At 39.4% G+C, this 20,452-nt stretch overlaps 2 protein-coding genes and 1 long non-coding RNA gene across 3 annotated transcripts; 1 reads left to right on the forward strand and 2 right to left on the reverse strand.

The window, feature by feature from the left end:
* The first annotated feature begins 1,474 nt into the window (after positions 1-1,474).
* LOC5565743 lies at positions 1,475-13,157 on the forward strand. Its single transcript, XM_001650033.2, has 9 exons — positions 1,475-1,663; positions 1,720-1,920; positions 2,292-2,576; positions 2,639-2,939; positions 2,994-3,207; positions 3,265-3,448; positions 3,518-3,658; positions 12,739-12,905; positions 12,970-13,157. Exons 1-9 carry the CDS (start codon positions 1,579-1,581, stop codon positions 13,087-13,089), a joined length of 1,698 nt encoding a protein of 565 aa, XP_001650083.2. The 5' UTR covers positions 1,475-1,578; the 3' UTR covers positions 13,090-13,157.
* On the reverse strand, positions 13,112-13,631 carry LOC110678914. Its single transcript, XM_021852542.1, has 2 exons — positions 13,450-13,631; positions 13,112-13,392 (listed from the first exon to the last, which is right to left on the reverse strand). The coding sequence occupies exons 1-2, from the start codon at positions 13,550-13,552 to the stop codon at positions 13,166-13,168; spliced, it is 330 nt and encodes a 109-aa protein (XP_021708234.1). The 5' UTR covers positions 13,553-13,631; the 3' UTR covers positions 13,112-13,165.
* Positions 13,632-16,132: 2,501 nt separating this feature from the next.
* LOC110678422 lies at positions 16,133-16,814 on the reverse strand. The gene is made up of 2 exons (XR_002501593.1): positions 16,383-16,814; positions 16,133-16,325 (listed from the first exon to the last, which is right to left on the reverse strand). It is a non-coding gene; the product is annotated as an uncharacterized LOC110678422 (long non-coding RNA).
* Positions 16,815-20,452: the final 3,638 nt, after the last annotated feature.

Here is a 20,452-nt window from a genome sequence, read left to right on the forward strand (position 1 = left end):
TTCAGACATACCATACGTAGGGCCACGGATTCTTATCTCACCGGTTGAAGACGTTTCCGACTTAAAAATTTCTTCCGAAAATGCATGAATGCAAATGGAAAAATAGACAATTGGCAACAAACTTCTCAATTAGCTACAATCAAAATGCTTATTAGAACATTAAGCTGGGAAGTAGGCTAAGTTTCAGTTTGGACAGACATCCTAAATTAAAACTGATGTAAAAAAAATGCATACTTAATTTGGTGCTATAAAACAGTTGTTTTTTTCACTTTTGTTCATGGTCCTTCGCTTTGAGCTTGATGCTCTGAATCAACATGATGTTCAGTCCGGAGTGGGGGATTCCTGAAATTCGAGGATTGGTTGAATCGTTTGAAACTAAATGGGATATTTACTTGTTACGTCGGCCAACGCCAACAGGACAGTTTTGCAGATGTTTTCCAGAATCTCACCTCCTTCAGAATCGACCTTGGCCTTCTTTCCCTCTACCTGATCACCATCTTGTTTCTTAAACAGATGTAACTTGTTCAAGAACCTGCCCAACACTTGAAACAAGCACATATGCACCTGTCTAGTGTTAAGCTTCTGACATTGAATGCACTTCTCGACGAACATCACCTGGTATCGCTTTTGAGGTTCTATCGAATGCTCTGGCCAGGCTTTGTCCAGCTTCTCGCAAACCGTTTCCTTTAAATTGACAAAGATCATGCTCCTTCTTCTCGTCGGACGACACAACTTCCTTGTCGGCTTTGTCGTCGTCCAAGAAATCTTGCGTGTTGAGATATCTTTCAGAGCTTGCATTCGGTAGTCAGGTTCCTCCCTGCGGCATTCCTTCATGACGGCGTCGATGATCTGGACGTAGTGATTGGTGTCATTTTTCAGGTTTTTGCATAGACTAGCCAATGCATGGAGAAGTTTTTCGATCCCCTTGAATGTCCGTCTAGAGACATTCACCAAATCAAATCAATCAACTTCAAACGCAGTGCATCATCTAGATTGGAGTTGAGTTTCGTTGCAAGCGTATTGATGCCTGGGCTTTTAGCAACCATGACCATTCAACTTACTCTCCAATATCCGCAGGATGACGATTCTTCTTCCTGGCATTACGTCCCTACTGGGACAGAGCCGGTTTCTCAGCTGTGTGTTCTTATGAGCACTTCTACAGTTATGAACTGAGAGCTTTCTTTGCCGATTGACCATTTTTGCATTCGTAAATCATGTGGCAAGCACGAAGATACTCTGTGCCCTGTAAGTCGAGAATATTTCCATTACGAAAAGTTGCTTGCGTGAGTAGATGCGGCTAATTGTTCAAAATGGGCAAAAAAACTGTCGACTAGTGTTATCATTTTGTTTGTTTTCATTTAATGAACACATCGCACAACACATCGTGAAAGCATAAACATATGCGAAGAGAAATTCTTATCAAATTTCTCTCAGAACTTAACGTCGATAGCTTCCCCTTCATGCAAAGAACCCGATATAACCCGAAGAAAGTCAGTCTCGCATCACACTTCAATTCATCTAGAACGGATACAAGCTGTACTCCGGAAACTGTCGTTTTGTCAATAGATCTTATTCATAATGTGGCTTCTTGCGTGGCTAATTTTGGCGGCTGGTTCGATCCAATATGGATCAGCGGAAAGCAAATACAACGTCACCTATGCAGGTACTTATGATTTTTTATATCCCATCTATCGAATGATAATTCAACGTAAAATTTAGATTTGGACAAGTGCAAACAGTACAACGCAGTAAGTGGCTACAACTACCACGCCTTTTTCAAGCTGGCGGACCTGGATAACCACAGCCCGGACAACGAAACCATCGTCAATTTGCGACTTTTTGTGGTGACCGCCAAAGATGCCCACGTGCTCCTCTCGGATTCCGATTCAAATATTGCAGATGCGCAGGTTTACGAAATAGGTTCGTATGGAAATTAGCTTACATGGCCATGGGTGTAGCTAGGATTTCGATTAGGGGCGGGGCGAGCGACCTCAAAGGTTTTATTCATCAATTTCACACAATACGAAAATTTGTACACTTTATTAAAAACTTTGCCTAGAAACGTAACGACGTACTTCAAACGTTTGTTCCCACCATTGCCATAATTGGTACTTCTACCCTACAAGTAAAATGTTCGAGAAATTCAAACAATACATTTACCTTCGTACCCTATCAATTTATTTTGGAGCAATGGTCTCCCCCTGACGCCCTCTGGCTACGCCCATGTACATGTCTCTTAAAACAGTCATATGTTGCTTCTTAACATCTCGTCTCTGGTTTCTCCCACGCAGTTATCGGCGCCGGGGCGAACACATTCAGCGAGATAAGAAAACAACGCAAGAAAAACCCGCTCAAGACGAAAAGCACGAAGGGAGTGCTATCGGCGATCGATCCACTGCCGTTACGAATTCGGATCACTAAGCAAGGCTTGATCGAGGTCGGCATAGAAGGACAAGATCTACCGTTGATGTCTGCAACCGACAAAGGTGTCATCGAGGTTAAGTATCTGAGTTTCAGTTCTTGGGGATCGTCTATGGCCAAGTGGTTCTACGATTGTCCTTCGGACGATGAAACAAGTGAGTGGTTTTAGTTTATGATCTGAGATGGGCAAGGTTTAATTTACTGCTGCAATTATTAGCTACCGAATTGGAAGAATTCGACCCATCCAAGGATATGACACCGAGGGAAAAGTTGCTCTACGAACTGCAGTTGAACACGAGTTTTAACGCACCCGAGGTTCAGACACCAATCGAAATCAAACAGCTAGTATTCACACGAGTGGCGTACGATTCCTGGAAGAATACTTTGGAAACGCGATTTTTCCTGCGGGCAGCTTGGTTCGACAACCGAACAACATGGATTCCGGAAGATCATGGCAACATCTCTAGACTGGTCGGGTTTCATTACATTACCTGGACTCCGAGTTTATTTGTTAGAGAGTAAGTTCACAACTTGAGTCAATTGAGTGCTTAAGAACACAAGTTTTCCAACAGTGATGGTGAATCCAAACTGAACGAGCTGTACGGACTGGATCATGTGTCGTTTACCCACGATGGACACTTCGAATGGCTGTCTAAGGAAATTTCTACGGAAACTTATTGCGTTCTTCGTGAATCGCCCGATTGGCCAAACGAAGCTAATGAGTGCGATTTGGCGTTGGGTACGGAGCATGCTTCAACACCGCTGAAGATTATGTCCGACGCAGTGGTAAGTTAATTGAAACATTCAATTCATAGGTGAAATATTATTCGATTTTGGTTGTAGAGCTTCCATCCAAACATCATACAGTCAGACTGGAATGTGGAAAAGATAACCAAGCATGAGTTCGAAAACACGCATGAGCTATTTCTCCTGAAGGATGGAAGCCCCAGGAAGGAAGCAATACTGAGGTTACATCTCCGACGGACCAACGAGTTCTACGACACCATCCTCTATGCACCTTACTTTGGTAAGATATTGCTGCAGTTATCACACGATTACGAATTGAAAGTACATTTTTTGCATTGAATCTTTTCAGTGTCCAGCGTGATGATTCTGGTTGCCTTTTGGCTTGATGGGATGCTTCGGATTTTTGTCAACACTATTGGAACACTGATGTTGATCGCTACTTTCCTGCAGATGTCCGTATTTGTGCCAGCAACGATGAATCCCAAAATTTGTGAGTACAATTTGTTTTTGATATCCGCACAGCTTAAGCATTGCAATCCCACAAAGTGCTTAGCAAAATCAAATCCTTGTGTATTAGTGCGATGAACTCACCTGAACATCCATATTTTACCCACCAAGGGAGCTAATATTCCATTCAAACTTCGTATGACACAACAATCTTTGATTACCGCTCTTTATTTTGTGGAGTTTGGTTCGACTTTGGAAACATATTGTACAGATAATTTGAATACTTTGAAACTTTTAATGGATCGTTGTATTGTGCCTTTTTTATAATCGAATTATATCTAATCTAATCTAATCTAATCTAAGAGCTTGCACAGCCAATATTGAGTAGCATCCTGGAAATACCTAAATTTATTCAGATATTTTCTTGTCAGTATTAATATTTGCAGAATATCAGCGATATGATACAAATATTAAAATGGCCAGGCCATTTGGGGGCCATGGACTTTGGGGTTGAAGACAATTGAAAAAATCATGACGATTAGGTTATTCACGCATGAATAAACTGATTGGCAAATTTTTTTCAATTTTAAGAAACAAAAAACGGGGACAACCGTACCAACCGTTTCGATTCAGGGTTACAGGTAATAACGTTGGGAGTGGCGTTGCTAAGAAAGTTAATCGAATTATATCTAGGACAAAGAGAAAAAAGGGGTCAAAAATTAGTCAAAAGTAATTAGTGGCACATTGATCTACACCAGTGGCGCAACCAAGAGGGGATTTTGGGGGTCAAACCCCCCCAAATATATAAGAATTATTAAATATATTTTTGAAATTCACCATTGCAATCCACAAACACTGGAGCAGTAACTTGTATTAACAGTAATGTTCCCCTAAGTTGTGGCTTTTTATTTTGATGACCACCGAATAGTTTTATAAAAACGAAAATTTCTCGCTTATCTTATAAAGACACTGAAACGATGAGAAGTTTATCGAGCTTACAAGTTATGCAAATTGAGATGTTTTTGTAACAGCTGATGCAAAATCCGATATTTTAAAAATCATTTAGATGGCTCAGTATTTATAGATTAAAGCAGACGGTGGTTTCGTTTTGAGGACGAAAAATCACAAATATTTGTCAACAAACTGAAAATACTTTAATCTTAATGTCTGCAATATTGATTTTCATTTGATCAACTGCTTATAATAATATTAATATATATATTATTAAAATATATATTAGCATATTAAAATTGTAACATGATATACGAACACAAGTTTGTGTAAAACTCAATTAAGGTAAATACTATATTTTTACTCATTATTGGCTAAATAGATTTAAGTGTGTAAATATATTATTAGTAAATGACTGAAAAAGTTGGCAGCACTGGACGGAGGCAGTCACCTTTCACGACGCTCCTGTGAAAATTTAATTTTAACTAACCGATCACCCAGTGTAACAATTTCTTTATAGATCTTTGTCCAACGATGGCGATCGCCAACGGTTCAAAACGAAGCGATATCGATCGCTACCGACAAACACTGACTGGTTGATCGGGTAGCGAAAAACATGGACCTAGTGCTGTTTTAGTGACTAAAGAGTTTAATAGGTGGTCGTGGACCAATACATAGTGATCTGAGAGAGACTCGCGAAGAGGAAAAATATCAACGTCATATGCAGCCCAGATTACCCTCTCACGAAATGTCAAATGCAGCCAACCGTTTTTATGGCTGAAAAAGTGAAAAGTATTGTGTTCAAAGTAAACTGTTATTAAAAACCTCGGTCGGCGGAGCAGTTTTTTCCAAAGTTGCTGATAAATCTAAGCAGAAGATTAATTATTGCTAATGACTACTACGTTTGCTGGCATGAAATTTCATTCAAACGGCTATTTATGATTCGATGTGATGCAAACTCAATCATTTTTTGCGGCGAGGTTCATGTGAGGGTTTGACCGGCTTGCGCATAATTGGTATAAACACAAAGTGGAATAAGAAAAAAACTCAGCAAACACAGAAAAAGAAGACCGTCTTTGCGAGTCTCGTCTCAGATAGTGATATGCATTTTCAGAACACAATTTCCCCTACGTATTGATTTTCAAACGCTGCCCACGCTGCCTACTGCGTGCTACACAAAGCCTCAATTCGTGGTCCTCAACTATTGTCGCTACGTTACGACAATAACAAAACATTGAAGTTCGTGTAGATAGAATCAGGAATTCAGCCTTCGCCGGGGCTCCTGGCAGTCGTTACCATCTGAAGTGCCTGGGGCGTTTTGCTTGCCTCAACCTCAACTACCTTGCTCAGAAAGTCTCGTAATCATCACTATGCAACTATAGTTTGTTAGTAAATTTGGAATCGTCGTTCAGTCGTGATAGTACCTACCACTAAAACATGTTCGATCTAGATATTTGCAAAGCCTGCAATCGTTCCACCTTTGAAAGGGGGAAAGAAGTCCAGCAAGCCAGGAAAAACTGCCTGTCGAATGGATCGACAGCGACGGGTGTTCAAAGGGGTATCACACTATTATGAATCCGACAGAAATAAGGGCAAACATTTTTTTTAAATACTTTTTTACTCGATCTCCAAGCGTCGCGACTAATATTTGAATAGTACGCTGTGTTCATAAACATCGTAAGAATGCAGCGCCCCACATGTCATTATGACAGTTATGTCGGGAACGAGTCACACGTCGCGTGTCACACACGCGCGTTCCGATTTGGTGGGCGCGCGACAATATTTGTGTTGGCATACACCTGGGAGGGAGGCACCGATACTACACACGAAATATGACACAAAGTTATTTCAAACTGCAAGAAAAATCCAGCTTGCCAACGACAATCAAGGCAGACTTGATTAAAATCGCTAGTTTTCTTTTGTTGTGTACCTTCGAACGTTCTGGACAAACATGGAAATAGGGCCAATGTTTTGTATGCATTTAATTTTCGTTTTTATTTGAAAAAGTAAAATGATGCGTATTTGAATACTTTCTATTCAATCAGAATAAAAGGTGCTATCGTGACATTATTTCTGAATTAACATGAATAGCTTTTTAATCGATTTTTGTCACATTTGAAAAAATGCAAAAATGTGTTTCGATCAATTACGCGTTTTTATCATGTTTGTCCATTGTTTAATATCTGGGCTCACAGTGACAGTTCGTGACAGCACCTTGACGTACATAAATTTCGTATCGGTTTCTGCCTCCCAGGCATACACCAAACATGCATGCCGGAAATCCATGAGTACTGATACTTTTGCGAGCAATGTGCACCCTAGGACAGGACGTGACAGCTCAACTAAGACTGCCCCGTTGTTTTTCAGTCGATAACTTTGACGATGCAAAAGCCAGTGCTACCAGAATCCTTTTTAGGGAAATCTTGTGAACAAATTCATATATGTATCATAATAATTTGATAGTTTCTTGCACGTTTCATTCATTCAATGCAATAATGAATGCTAGCTTTTTAAGAATCAGGTTTATTTTCAGAACCATTTTTGGAGAAAATTTACACATTTTCCAATATTTTGCTCTTAATTAGGTATTTTGTATTTATTTTAGCATTGTAGGAGCACATGCGGTAAACTTATCATCAAATATTATTAGATTTGAAACAAAAAGAAACAATAAGCTGAAATCATCGGCACCAGTCAGTCCAATTCGAGTTCCCGAATATAATTTTATTAAACACTGCCTCCCATGCAACGGAGGCCATGGAAGCAAAACGAATGGAGGAGTTGGGCTGTATGTCCGCAAAGGTGTAAAAGCAGTGCCGATACTGAAATCAGAACATGATCCAGAACATTTGTTTTGATTCTGCGTTCCGTTCCACAGTGTTCCATCTCACTTCACTCCGTTCCATGAGCTAAATGACGTTTGAACCATTTTTCATCTGAACGAAGTGCAAATTAGCGGGGTACAGATTAAAAAGTGTTCAGATTAAATGAGGTCAAACCAACGGGGGTACCCGGTACGTTACTTTAGGAGAATTGATCCTCACCCGAGTAACACACATGTTATAATTAAGGAATATCAACTGATATATGACTAAATATTGTCTTATAAGAGTTAATCTGCATAAATTATAACATGTGTGTTCCTTGGGCAGGCCCTCCAGATTGATTTCCAAACCAACAATCTGCGTCAAATTTATAACGCAGCGGATGTGAACACGAAGATAGAACTACTGACGTCTACACTACAATCCCTGATGCAAAATCATGCCCCCGAAACCACAATCACAGTCCGCAACCGACGCGACGAACGCCTTGGATTACTGCTGAAATCGAGCGGCAGATTTCACTGAAGGACATGGCTTTTGCTCTCTACAGTAGGAATCCAAATCGAGTCAAAGGAGACCAAGGAGACGTCCAATGGCGTGATCAAGGTGGGTTCAGTTCTCTAAGGTGTTCCATTATGCTCACTTTGTGGAGAAAACCAGACAGGGTTGGTGAGGAAGGGCTGGCCGTTTTGCTTACAAACATCTGAGACATGTAGTCGCGAGATTGACTCATGATTGGTTGGAAAAACAGTGTTGTCAAGAATTATTCTACTCTGGTCGCCCCTGCTCCTTGTGTTCCCTACTTTTTTTTTGACAATTTCGTCCACACTGATGGCAGCATAGTTATTTTCAGTTTCAGCATCATCCGAGCCAGGCAGTAATGTTTGTAAACAAAACGGCCAGCAAGTTAAAGATGGTTTCCCATCCACTTTCGCCAAGTGATAACACCTTACTCTGGCTACAGAGTACAATGCACACACCTTGAGCGTGACTACGTGCAGAAAAGAGATAAAATAAAAACATTAATCTTCAAGGCCGAAAAGCGTTACGCTGAGCGTAATTCCGATTGCTCTCTACCAGCTAAAAAGTTATGGTGTAACTTGCGCCATGAAGGGATCCATAACAATGCGAAAAATATTTCACCCGAGGATCTTGTAGATGCTGAAGCCCTAAATCGATTCTTCTCCGATGGTCATCTCTCGCAAATCAAAATGCAGCGCAACCCTCGAATGGCGTCTGAATCGATCCTCTCTCAAATAAATCAGTGGAGAATTCTAGTTAAGATGCTCTCGCTTTCCGACCCACGAACGTGCACGAGGTCGCTAACACCATATTAAAAATTCAGACGAGTGCAGTTGCAAGGCGGGTTGAAAATTTGAGATGTGGCTTTGTTCTATAATCACTTTAAGCTGCTGAGCACCAATATTAGTCAACGCTATCATCGAAACCAATTTTTTCCCTCCATCTGGAAAACGGCAGTAGTTACCCCTATTCCCTAGAAAACATACTCCATAAGATTTTCGTCCAATAGGGTCCTAAAGCCCTGTCCCGATTTTAGTTCCAAACGCTTAAGTTTAGGCCAAAAACACATGTTTACTCAATTTTCTAATGTTTTCCGTTGGTTTAAGTCGAAAAAACATTTTTTTTAATTTTGTCACACCCCTTGGCTTAAACTCAAATTTTGGGTATATTTTGATTTCCGTGTCCCTTCCGAAATGTCAGATAAGAACAACCCCAGTGTTGAAACTGAAACCCCTGTGGTGTTTTTGTCGACTAAGCAAACGTCAAACATGATCTCAAGTGTCAAGGTTCATTTATGGACCCAATTTTTAAACTCAAGTTCAAATATGATATAGCCGTTATTTGAGCCGGAAAAAATGCTAAAGTAGTTGAAGTAACATGCTCTTTCGGGTTGTTAAATAAAAACAAGATTTTATTTAAAATATTAGGATCCCATTTCCGTGTTACCGTTAATTTCGAAGATGCTTGAAAAAATCCTGCTTCTGGAAATTTCTGAATACCTGAAAGAAGCAGAACCTCCACTTGTCGCTGCCAACCAATCTGGATACAGAAGAGGTTACAGTACCAGAACCGCGCTGTCTAAGGTTGTTAATGAAAAAATGATATTTAAGCGAACCTAGAAGTGGAAGAAGCCGTGTAGGAGACGACTATTCAACAGAGCTACCAGTGATAGACGGAACGCCTCAAGGTTTGTGCCTAAGTGCGATGCTGTCCAGTTTATGTATATCAATAGCATAGCCGATGTAATTAAATGTGAATATCACCTATACACCGACGACCTGCAGCTATATGCCTCTGGACGGATTGATGAAGTAGACGTACTAGTGGACAAAATTAGCAGGATCTCCAATGGAATGTTTCCCAATCCGAGAAAAACGCTGGCTTTCATATTTTCACGAAACGGCACCATCGTCCCGAATAACAGCATCTTCTTCTGTTCGCAATTCATCCAGCTTTCCAGTAGCGTGAAAAATCTCGGCCTGAAATTGGACTGCAACCTCCGTTGGACTGAACAAGTCAATGATGTTACTGGGAACGTCTATAACACATTTCGCACGTTTAGACGTTTTTCGAATATTTTGTCTACCGAAACCCGTAGAAAGCTGGTTGTACCAGTAATTGGACCTCTCTTCTTGTACTGCGATACAGTCTACTACCCTGGCCTCTCTGTTGGTCAAAAGCAACAATTAAACCGAGCGTTTAAATCAGCAGTCAGATTTGTGTTCAATCTGAAAAGACGTGACACGACTGCTACTTTCCGGAACTCCGTATTTGGACGAGACCTCGAAGCTAACTATCACCACCGTACCTTTTGTCTCTTGAGAAGAAAGTTGATGGATACTGATCAAATTTTCACAGCAGTAGTTTGCTGTGAAAGGAAATTATCAAAGACAAGGGAAATTTCCTAGTGGATTAATATTTTATTATTCTTCATAATTACGAAGACAATACTGCCGTGAATCACAAGGCAGTCCCATCTGAATTTTCGTCAAAATTTAGTTGAGTTCAGTTTTCAACATATCTTCCAATGCTCTTTCAGCTGCACTAATGAGATGATAAGATTTGTTCGGAAAAAAATAGAAAAAAAACACCAAGTCGAATTGTCCCATAACGAAAAGTAACCGCATATCAGTCCCACTACAGATTCCCGCACCGTATAACAGAAAAATGAACCGTGTTTTGTTCATCTTTATATTTTTCTCGTAAAGATATCGTAGCGAAAAGCAAATTGTGAAAATTTCATTAAGATTTGAACATTATCAAATCCTCTGGAATTTTTCGAATATTCGTATGGAAAACGATTTTGGAAACTTCACAGCCCATTTTCTCAATGCCTACTTTTTACAGATGGGACTGACTTGCGATGCACGGCAGAATAAACCTAGGAAGAACAGGGCAATGTTCAAAAGAAGGGAGAATGTGCTACGAAAGCAAAAAAACAAAAAACAAATTCCATCGATTTGATTTGTTAATATAAAGAATATTTTACTAATAAATAAATCACCTTTTTAAAATACAATTAGAAAATACAGCCAATTTTAAAAGAAGGAAGAATAACTATGAATACAAAATAAATATTTTTCCGAATAGCTTGAGTCAAGTTTTATCATAAAACTAAGTATGACGTATGTAAGAGCAGTTTATATTATACTGGGTGTCAATTGAAAATCTAAAATGTTGCGACCGTTAGATTTTGAACTCTAATATTGTATTTTTTGGTAAAATCCAGAATGCGATCGCAGTTCTGTTTAGAGCTGCGAACTTATTTACACAGTTAGAGAAAATTGCTCAGAACAAAGTATAAAAACTCTCTTGATTTCTTACACCACATGCATCAAAATAAATGAGACTTCACAAAGATTATCAATATTACTTGCCAAATTATAGTAACACACATCATAATTGATAAAAATAAAACAGTTTTCAGTGAAATTTCGACGTCAGAAATATTAATTTCACCAGCTGTATAACATTTCATTGAAGTTCGTCAATAATGACTTAGTGTGTAAGAGATCAGTTTAGCCGCTTATTTACATCTGTCAAAGCCGCCCGGAGTCGTCACAGCCGCCGTCCTATTGTTTCGACTTTGACATTAGCTTCGCATCCAGAAAACTTCGCATCGCGTGAGCAGGTGCGAATACGGTTTAGTGCTGCGAAGTCAATAACTCCATAAGATTTCCAATATTTTCCCACCAATAGGCCGGAAATTTCATACTCAAATTCTCCAGGCGGCACAATAGAATCCTAAAGCCCTGTCCCAATTTTAGTACCGAGCGCTTAAGTTGGGGCTAGAAACAAATGTTTTCTTAATTTTTAAATGTTTTTCGTTGGTTTAAGTCTGAAAAAACTTTTTTTTTACGATATTTGGGGGGAAGAACCCCTGTGTTAAACTAAAAGCCCTGTGGCGTTTTTGTCGACTAAGTGCACGTCAAACATGATCAAAAATGTCAAAGTTCATATTTACCCCATTTTTTAAATTAAAGTTTAAAGATGATATAGCATCATTTCAGTAGTTGCTAGAACATGCTTTTTCGTTTTAATAAAGAAAAACAAGATATCTTATATTTTAAGATATGGTATATACCATTCAAAATTTTAAGACCCTGTTTATCCCGGAATAGATGGGTTTGCTGCTTTCTCTTCTGTTTGTATCGTTCCACATTTTAACGGGTACCTAGCTGCAGCATTGATGTTGGTAACACGAACAGTAGCGACATTGGCATTCTTATGTTCATGTTTCTACTTCTAAAACCGACACTCCTCGTCGAACAAACCTTTCTGTCGGATTACTTCCACGAACCCAATGACACATCCCGCTGCGTTATTAATGGCTGCTTTAACACTACTTTAGCTGGCTTTAAGTGGGATTTCATATTTTGGTGAGTTCTCCGTCATTCGGCAACGCTGCTTCAAGACTTTGTGCGTAATCAGTTGCGACTTCGGGTAGCTTGAGTCGTTCCAGATTTTACGTTGCGGGCGTCGGTACCGAATGTTGTTCACGAAGGAAAGAGTTCGACATATTTTCCGGAAATTGGTTACAGCTTAAGGAGGTTAATACTCACCATGCCCAATTATCTATGAAACAAGACTATGTGTAATGAACTTACGAGCGAGAACTGTTCGTATACTTTCCAAAGCATCAGTTTTCATAAGCTCTCATCAATTTTCATAAATCCGTAAGAAAGTTATGTAAGGAGCCTTTTCTATTAGTTGACATAAAACATTGCTGGTCATGGCTCTCGATTAGAAAGGATTACTATACAGTTGTGCGATATTTGCCTGAAAAGTGCATACTAACTGTTTCCTAACTTGTGTTTATTTTCAGTCGCCTTCTTCCACTACAGTCTCTACTTCTCGTTCATCTGCATACTCTTGTTCATCGTTGACAAGTGCTTGCAAACCTACGGTGGAAAGATGGCACCGGATTCATGGTTGATCCGCCTCGTCAGTTATCCGTATTTGCGAATCATTTTCCGACTTGATGGTGGATCGGTAAGTTCTCGGCATAGCTTATGGAAGAGTTGATAAAATTAATAAATATTTCTCTTACTTTCAGAACTATGACAGTCTGCACAGGAAAAACCTTGAAAAACGTGATTTTGTGAAACTTCTAGATAGAGTGGCCTTCTTGGCTATGGCTGGAGTACTTGCAGTTTCAATTTTCAAGAAAATGTAAAAATGGAACCTAATAAATTTGTATATGACACTTCCAACAGAATAAAATAGTGATTAAAAATAATAAAACATTCACTTTATTTTCCTTTTAATAAATTTTGTCGATCGGCATTTAAGGTGCCTTCTTGTTCCCGCTTCTTGAACTCTTCGTACAGCTTCAAAATGAATCCATCCAACGCTAGCTGCTGCTTGGCCCGTCTCTCCATCATCACGATCATTTGTTCCTCGATCTCATCTTCGATTGCTTCCTCTGGAATCTCCAGTATGAAAAAATCCTTTCGTACCACATTGTTGCTCACGGGTTCTAAAACATAAGGATTCGGTTACTTTCGGTGACATTTTTGTTTATTGCACCTCTCACCTGAGGTAACGTCTTTTCGTCCGAAATCTACATTTTGAGGGTACGAATAAACAATTGGCACAAATACCATCAATAGCAGCAGAGGCACTACAATTTTAGCCATCTTCACTCGCTTTCTAATCAAACACAATATTTATTCGAAATAGAAACCACCGCAACGCGATGCACAAGGTGTCACGACCCAGCTTGAACTGCGACCCACCATCAATTGGAAGTGGATCTTTATTTCGGATGAACCACATTTTCGTCAACTGGTTTCGAGGGGCCGAAATTTGAATATTTAAAAACGCAGCGCTAGGCAATCAAATAAAAAGGGAAAACGTTTTGTCTATGTCAACTGAGGGTGCGTTGATCAAACGGCGAAACTAAACCGGCGAAGCGCGCCATAAGTCACACGTCCAACGAGTTGTTAGGGCTGTCTATAAACCACGTGGTCTTATATGAGAGGAGGAGAAGGGTCTGGCCAAAGACCTATATAAACCTATATATTTTTTTGTATGGACAAGAGACCACGGGGGAGGTGGAGGTTTTTACTAATCCGAAAAAATGATCACATGGTTTAAAGATAATCAATAAATAATCAATAGCAAAATTGTATTTTATACTCCTAATGATATTATTTCGAATCATGTCATCCATTTAATATTGTCATATTTTCTAAAATGATGTTGATGATATGATTTGTTAGTGTTCCACAGTATTAAGACGAAATGATTAAATGCGAATGAGACAAATTTGCGGTTTTGGACAGTATGCACACTTAAAAAAATTTACGGATTACGGTGAAATTTCACCGTAATCTCAACAGCTGAAGGTTCAGGTGAAAAATCACCGAACAATCTGTAAAATCATTGAACAAAATCATAAAGAAAAACAAGAAAATGGTTCGAACGGGAATCAAACTCCCGACCTGCCGATCAGGAAGCAGGCCTGCTACCACTAAGCCAGCTTACACTGCTTGTAAGTGGTGTGCAAAAACTGAAACAAAAGGAAGCTCATGCCTGCCAGAGCGGCGGTCACACGATTTCACAGAAGTTCGGTGAAAATAATGCTTTTACCGAACTGTTCGTTAATATTTCACAGGGTTACAGTAAAATGGTTTATTTCACGGATTTTTTCCGGTAAAATAGTAGATTTTACAGGGAAATCTGTATTTTTACTGTTTACAGTTCAACTTCGGTGATTTATTTCACAGGATACTGCGATTTTTTTTTGGGTGCTACTCTGTTTCTGATGGACGGGCACCTACATCATTACAAAGTGTGTAGGAAGTTTTCAGTGAATTCTCTGATGCTCAAATCAAACGATTAGAAAAGTTCTTATACAAGGGCAAACCTTATTAAGCAAGTTAGTGTTTACCAAACTAACTAATTCTATGATATTGTCAGAAGATTCAATCAGGCTCTCTAATTTTCTAGCACGTGACGAAGCCCAGCCATATTTCACATCCGTATCACTAGTAATATCAGCATGCATGCCATCAATTACAGCTGACGGAAAATTACAGGTAAAGTATGTTTATTTCGTACCGGCATGAACTACGCGGCACAACATGCCCTAACTTTGTTGGAAGAGAAGTTTAACAGCTCATTATCGGATCATCACAGGTCCCCAACTGCATAGCTTGTTAGGCACTAATCAATGTTATTTGGTGTCAACTGGATTGAAAGTTCCGTTTGTAACAGTCACGATGAAGCGACACGTGCGGATGAGTTTTCTCCGTTCATTGATTTGAACACAGCGGATTGCAATTCGACGAGAATGATCGAGCAGTTCACGATCGAAAAACAACATTCGATCGAAAGAGGGCGGCAATTCATGAATAGGTTGTCGCAGGTTATCTAATCGTCGATCACAAGCGCCATCGAAAAAGATGCAAATATAACCCAGTGAGGGGACCTGATCGCTTAGTCCTTCATATGGATTAATAAAACTCAAACTGTGGACTAAACAGTGGGTAAAATCTGCGGAAAGCATAACTGAACGATTTCACGAGAAGTTTACATAGAAGTATGCTTATTGGCATTGGCGTGTAAATAGAAAGAAGAGCAGCAGGAGGAAGCTTCCTCACCAAACCCCTTATTAATAGAATAATAGACCATTTCCGTCAGATTCAACCCCCAGTTTTTGTATTTTTCTTCGAAAGACAATCATTTTTAATGAATATTAACGCTTTCAGATTTTGTTTATATCCACTCCCGATTTTCTTACAAATTTTTGAAAACATGGATACTCACCACATTTTTTAAAATAATTCGAGATGCGGCACAGTTTGTTCAACCCTATGGGTATCAGCGTGGTGATTTTGCAACAGTTTTTCGATTCCACCCCTGCATTGGGATGCTTGTTTACATTTGCAAACGTCAAATCAGGTGCGCGCTCAAACTGACCGTGATCAATGAGAATATATACCGAGGTGCACTGAACGAAATCTCCCGCTCCGTATTGAATGATTTTTGCTTCATCTGAGCCCCATACCTATTTTCCGACACATTCAAGATGATTTTCATCTGTGTCAAAATCATCTTGTTTACAAATCACACCGAATGAAAATCATCCAGTCTTGAACTGATTCCCTTCTTTGTTAAAGATATCGAAAACTGAGTGATTATCATACGCAAACGTAAACAATCCCGATCGTACCCATAGTTCATAATTTCGAATAATTCAAAATAGAAAAGAATAATGAATAACTGCTGCTTTTTATTTAGCTGCACAATATAAGTAATATTCAAACATTATAAAATATTGAGACTGCAGGATCAGATGCCTGTTCGTAAGCTACATGCCGTGACTCCATCCCGCTGATTGAATACAAAATCCTTGGTTCTGTTGTTGCTGGGGTTCTTGGTGGCACTCGAAATAAATCGTAGATGCTACGAATACAATAGATGCTAAAAACCTGAATATATTCCATTATTACACGTAATTACCTTGAAGATCTACACAAACTCGTTCTACAATTCGCAAATTGACCACGCCGCAACCGCCATATTTACAATGTATGCAAGAATGATTCGATATTAAGGACCATTCATACGCCACATGACGTTTTATACAATAATTGAATGATTTTCAATTCGGGGCATGGTAGGAAATAAAATCTGTCATTAGTTGCAAATTATTCATTTGTGTTATAGTTATTCAATTATCTACTCATTGTCATACCGATATATACTTATATTCATTACTAAATTGGATGATTTCCGTTCAGTAGTAGGTTGATGCATCATATGTTAACATATTCATTCAAAATGAAGAATACAGAGATTTTCAGCCATCTGAATTACATATCATTCAGTTTGAGACAGGAGCTTTCGTTCAGTGTGAGGAAGACGACATTTAGTGTGCGTGACATCCGTGTACGGTGCAAAATGTTTCACAACTACAAGCGGGCGAGCTCCCATAAGCATCCGTGTAAATTAGTGACGTAGTTATTTTTGTTTACGTTTTTTCTCTTTACTAATACATAGCCATTGCTTCTTCTTCCACACCTTAGTATATATTCTCATTGGACCGTGATGCCGGTCAGGGCGCCCCAAACAGGAGCGCCACCGAAACTACGCATACAAACGTTTTTAAACCAGGTTGGAACTGGCGCAACCCGTTCTGAATCACAGTTCCAACTCCAACCCGATTCAAGTCTTCCTGTAGGAAAATATATTTTCCTCCACAGATTCAAAATTCAAAACCACCCCCTAACAACAAATCTCTCATCCACCCAGCAGTTACGGTACCGCTAGTTCTATTAGAGGCTATTTTTTACTATTCATGCCGACAGATAGCCTTAATCTATCTGTTGGCTGCTGATCCGAGAAAGGAAATTTTGAGCGGCTGTTGCTGCCTCTAGGCGGGAATCTTCCGGCATATTCAATCCCTTCAATCCTCGTCGGTACAAAGCAGAGAGATCAGGCATCTTTCGACTACAATCCTTGCGTTACATAACCGTGTAGTGTTCGCCGGGTGCGGTCATAATCGGCCGAATCGGTGAAGGTGGTTTCCGCAGTGATTACGGAGACTTCAGGAGCCGTGAAAGAAGGAGGGAGCGAAACCGCAACGGAGCCCATTATGATGAATGAAAACATAAACAAAAATCATCTGGTCATGCCAGCTGATCGTAAATTCACCACAACGTGGTAGCAAAACCATAAGGGAAAAAGGGGTCTGCATTTTTTCGAGGTGAAACAAATTGTAGGGGACCGAGGGGTGCACTAACGTGCCGCAAGTATTTCATTGTTTTCTTACAGTTAAAGGCTCCAAAACATATCGGTTTCCTAGGGAAGTTTGTTCAGTAAATTGACAGAAAGCATATAAGCCAATAAAAAAATTTCACGGAAATGGTCTATTAAACTCCATATTGAATCCACATCACAGAGCTTGCATTAATAACAGTAGTAGGTTAGAAGTTTTTTCGGATTAGGATCAACAAAATTTCACGGAATTCGGTGACCCACTAGATCGGTTTTCCATGGAATGGCTGAATATTAACCTCCTTTTCTCGAGTAGCCTAGATAGCCGCGTAGTGTCGGTCGCAGTGGTTTCAATTGGCTAAGAATTAACACTACGGACTGCCTATTTCGGTGGTAAAAGTCCACCTTCCAGGTGACCCTTATTTATGGTGTGATGCGTCCTGTGTCTAAGAATGATTGTTAGGGGGGTCTAAATTAAACCTAACCGCAAACGGAGCCTCTGCAGTATTGTGCCTTTCATATCCTACCTGGAGTAATGCACAGTGGTCGCATCCCAGACAAATGCTGGCCAAAAGTACAATTCTCACTCAAAACGTTCAAAATTGCTAATTATTTGACTAAACATGTTTTTCAGAGGTAATTTAATATAAATAGTCAGAAAATCGATATATCCGGTACATTTGACAGAATCAGTTTAAAATAGCTTGAGCTTGAGCTTGATTGGCCGCCCGTGGATGCTACTCCAGTATCGCCAGATCAGCTGCACTTACACAAGGAATGACAACCGAATGACTGCTTGGGACTAACAGACTGATTCGTAGTGTAACTAAATATTTTTTTCTTATCTTGGCGCAAAAATGCGCAAGTGAAGCCATAGTACATCGAATACCGTTTTGATTCATATTACGGACAGCTTCAAATTCCGGACACTCTCGGTTTGTATGGGAAACATTTCACACGAAATTTTTCAATTTTCGCCGTCCAAAAGTTCTCATTTTCGAGGCTCGTTTCATCAGTTTTTTTCCATAAATATCATTGCAAATTTATAATGCCCAACTACCTTAGACGTCTCTTAATTGGTTGAACGATTTCAATTGATGATTTGACTGTTCCATTAATGATTATCATGAGCTGTCCGTAATTCGAATCAAAGCGTCCGGAATATGAGGCAAAAGTGAGGGAGCGTCCGGAATAAGAATCATGAAAAGGCCACATGTTTTGATTTATTTAAAATTATTCAAGTTGCGGACGCGTATTCTTTACCCACCATCCGAAAGTTAAGGGCTTCCGACGCTCGATAACGCTAAAAAATCATACAGAATGATTTATTTTGTATGGTCCAAGCTGGGTTATACTTCACTGAGGCCTTAAGTGTCCGTAATATGAATCAAAACGGTAGGGTGATGTGCTAGTATCCATCGTATCAGGCATTGATCAGTGAGAACTGCAATTTTACCAGTATTGCAGTAAATGATGCTGACACAAACCGATGCCAAACAATTCTTTCTCAAAACGGCTTTAGCATTGTACAATAACATTTTGATGAATCTTGATCTCTTTTTGGAAATAATGCAAAGAAAATGCATCTTACCGTATTCTCAGTCCGTCGTATCGTTTCCAACTCCGTCGCAATCAGTTTCCAGATTCGTCTCACAACTTACGGCTCACTGTGTGTATTGAATGGTTAAAACACAACATATCAACGCTATAATAAAATGTTTTACTAGAATATATAGATCTACTGGCATCTCCCTCCATTCCTTCAGCATGATGGAATATACTAATTTCATTTAAAATTCATTGTTCGTTATCAAAATTCAGCCCAAAAATATGAACACAATTCCTTTTGACCGTACAATTATGGCATTTGCTCACAGTACAGCGAAAACAACACAATCAAAGAAACCGTATTTTTACATCGAGCGTCGCGCACACATTGATGCGCACAAGCTTTTTTTTCTCAGTACGACGGATTAAACTTTGTTTACATTCTCAATTAAACGTGGCGGTTGAGGAAATTTCGTAAAATTTGGTGATTTATTGAAGTTTTACGGCGTGTGATTGGAATGAAATCCTTCAGTGAAGAAGTACGAAGGTTTTCCATAGTGAAAATAAGTGCCCGGCGAAGTAAGTCACCCACGGGGGCGGGAAGAAACTTGTGTTGGAAAGTGGTGTGGCTCAGTCGATCGCTAAGCATTTCTCTCAAATCGTGTTCGTCCATGCGATTTCGGTGAAAAAGTGCAAAGAGGATAATTGAACTGAAGTTATATACCGAAATACAGTAGTTTTATTGCATTTTTGGTGTACAAGTGTACACACCATAACAGCTTTCACAAAATTACACTTGGATAATGAAACAATGTTGTAGGTAAGTTTGAATATCCGCCGTAGTGGAACATTTAAAGTTTGATACGACGAGTAGTAGCGCTTACGACGAAGAAGAACAAAACCCTACTATGGAATATTTGCCACACATTGAGGGGTAAATCATTATTTTAGAGCGTTTCCTAGATATCTTGCACTACCTTTAAAAAAAGCCTTATTTTTTAAAGAGCTCTATGTTATACACTTCTTGACATTCTCAAATGAAAAACATGCAAAATGTGGTTCGAAACATCGTCAAAACAAAGCTTAAGGTATATTCTTTCGAATGAGACTGGTTGAGAAAGATTTAGTCATGATTTAGTACAGAAACTGAAATTTATATAGAACTAGTGGTCCCGGCAAACTTCGTCTTGCCATCAAGTAGGCTGTTAAAAACCGCTATGAATCGTCCCATAGAAAATGACAGTTCCGTTCATTCTCGTTTTTCC

Source organism: Aedes aegypti, chromosome 3 (genome assembly GCF_002204515.2).
Source record: "Aedes aegypti strain LVP_AGWG chromosome 3, AaegL5.0 Primary Assembly, whole genome shotgun sequence".
NCBI classification, from domain to species: domain Eukaryota; kingdom Metazoa; phylum Arthropoda; class Insecta; order Diptera; family Culicidae; genus Aedes; species Aedes aegypti.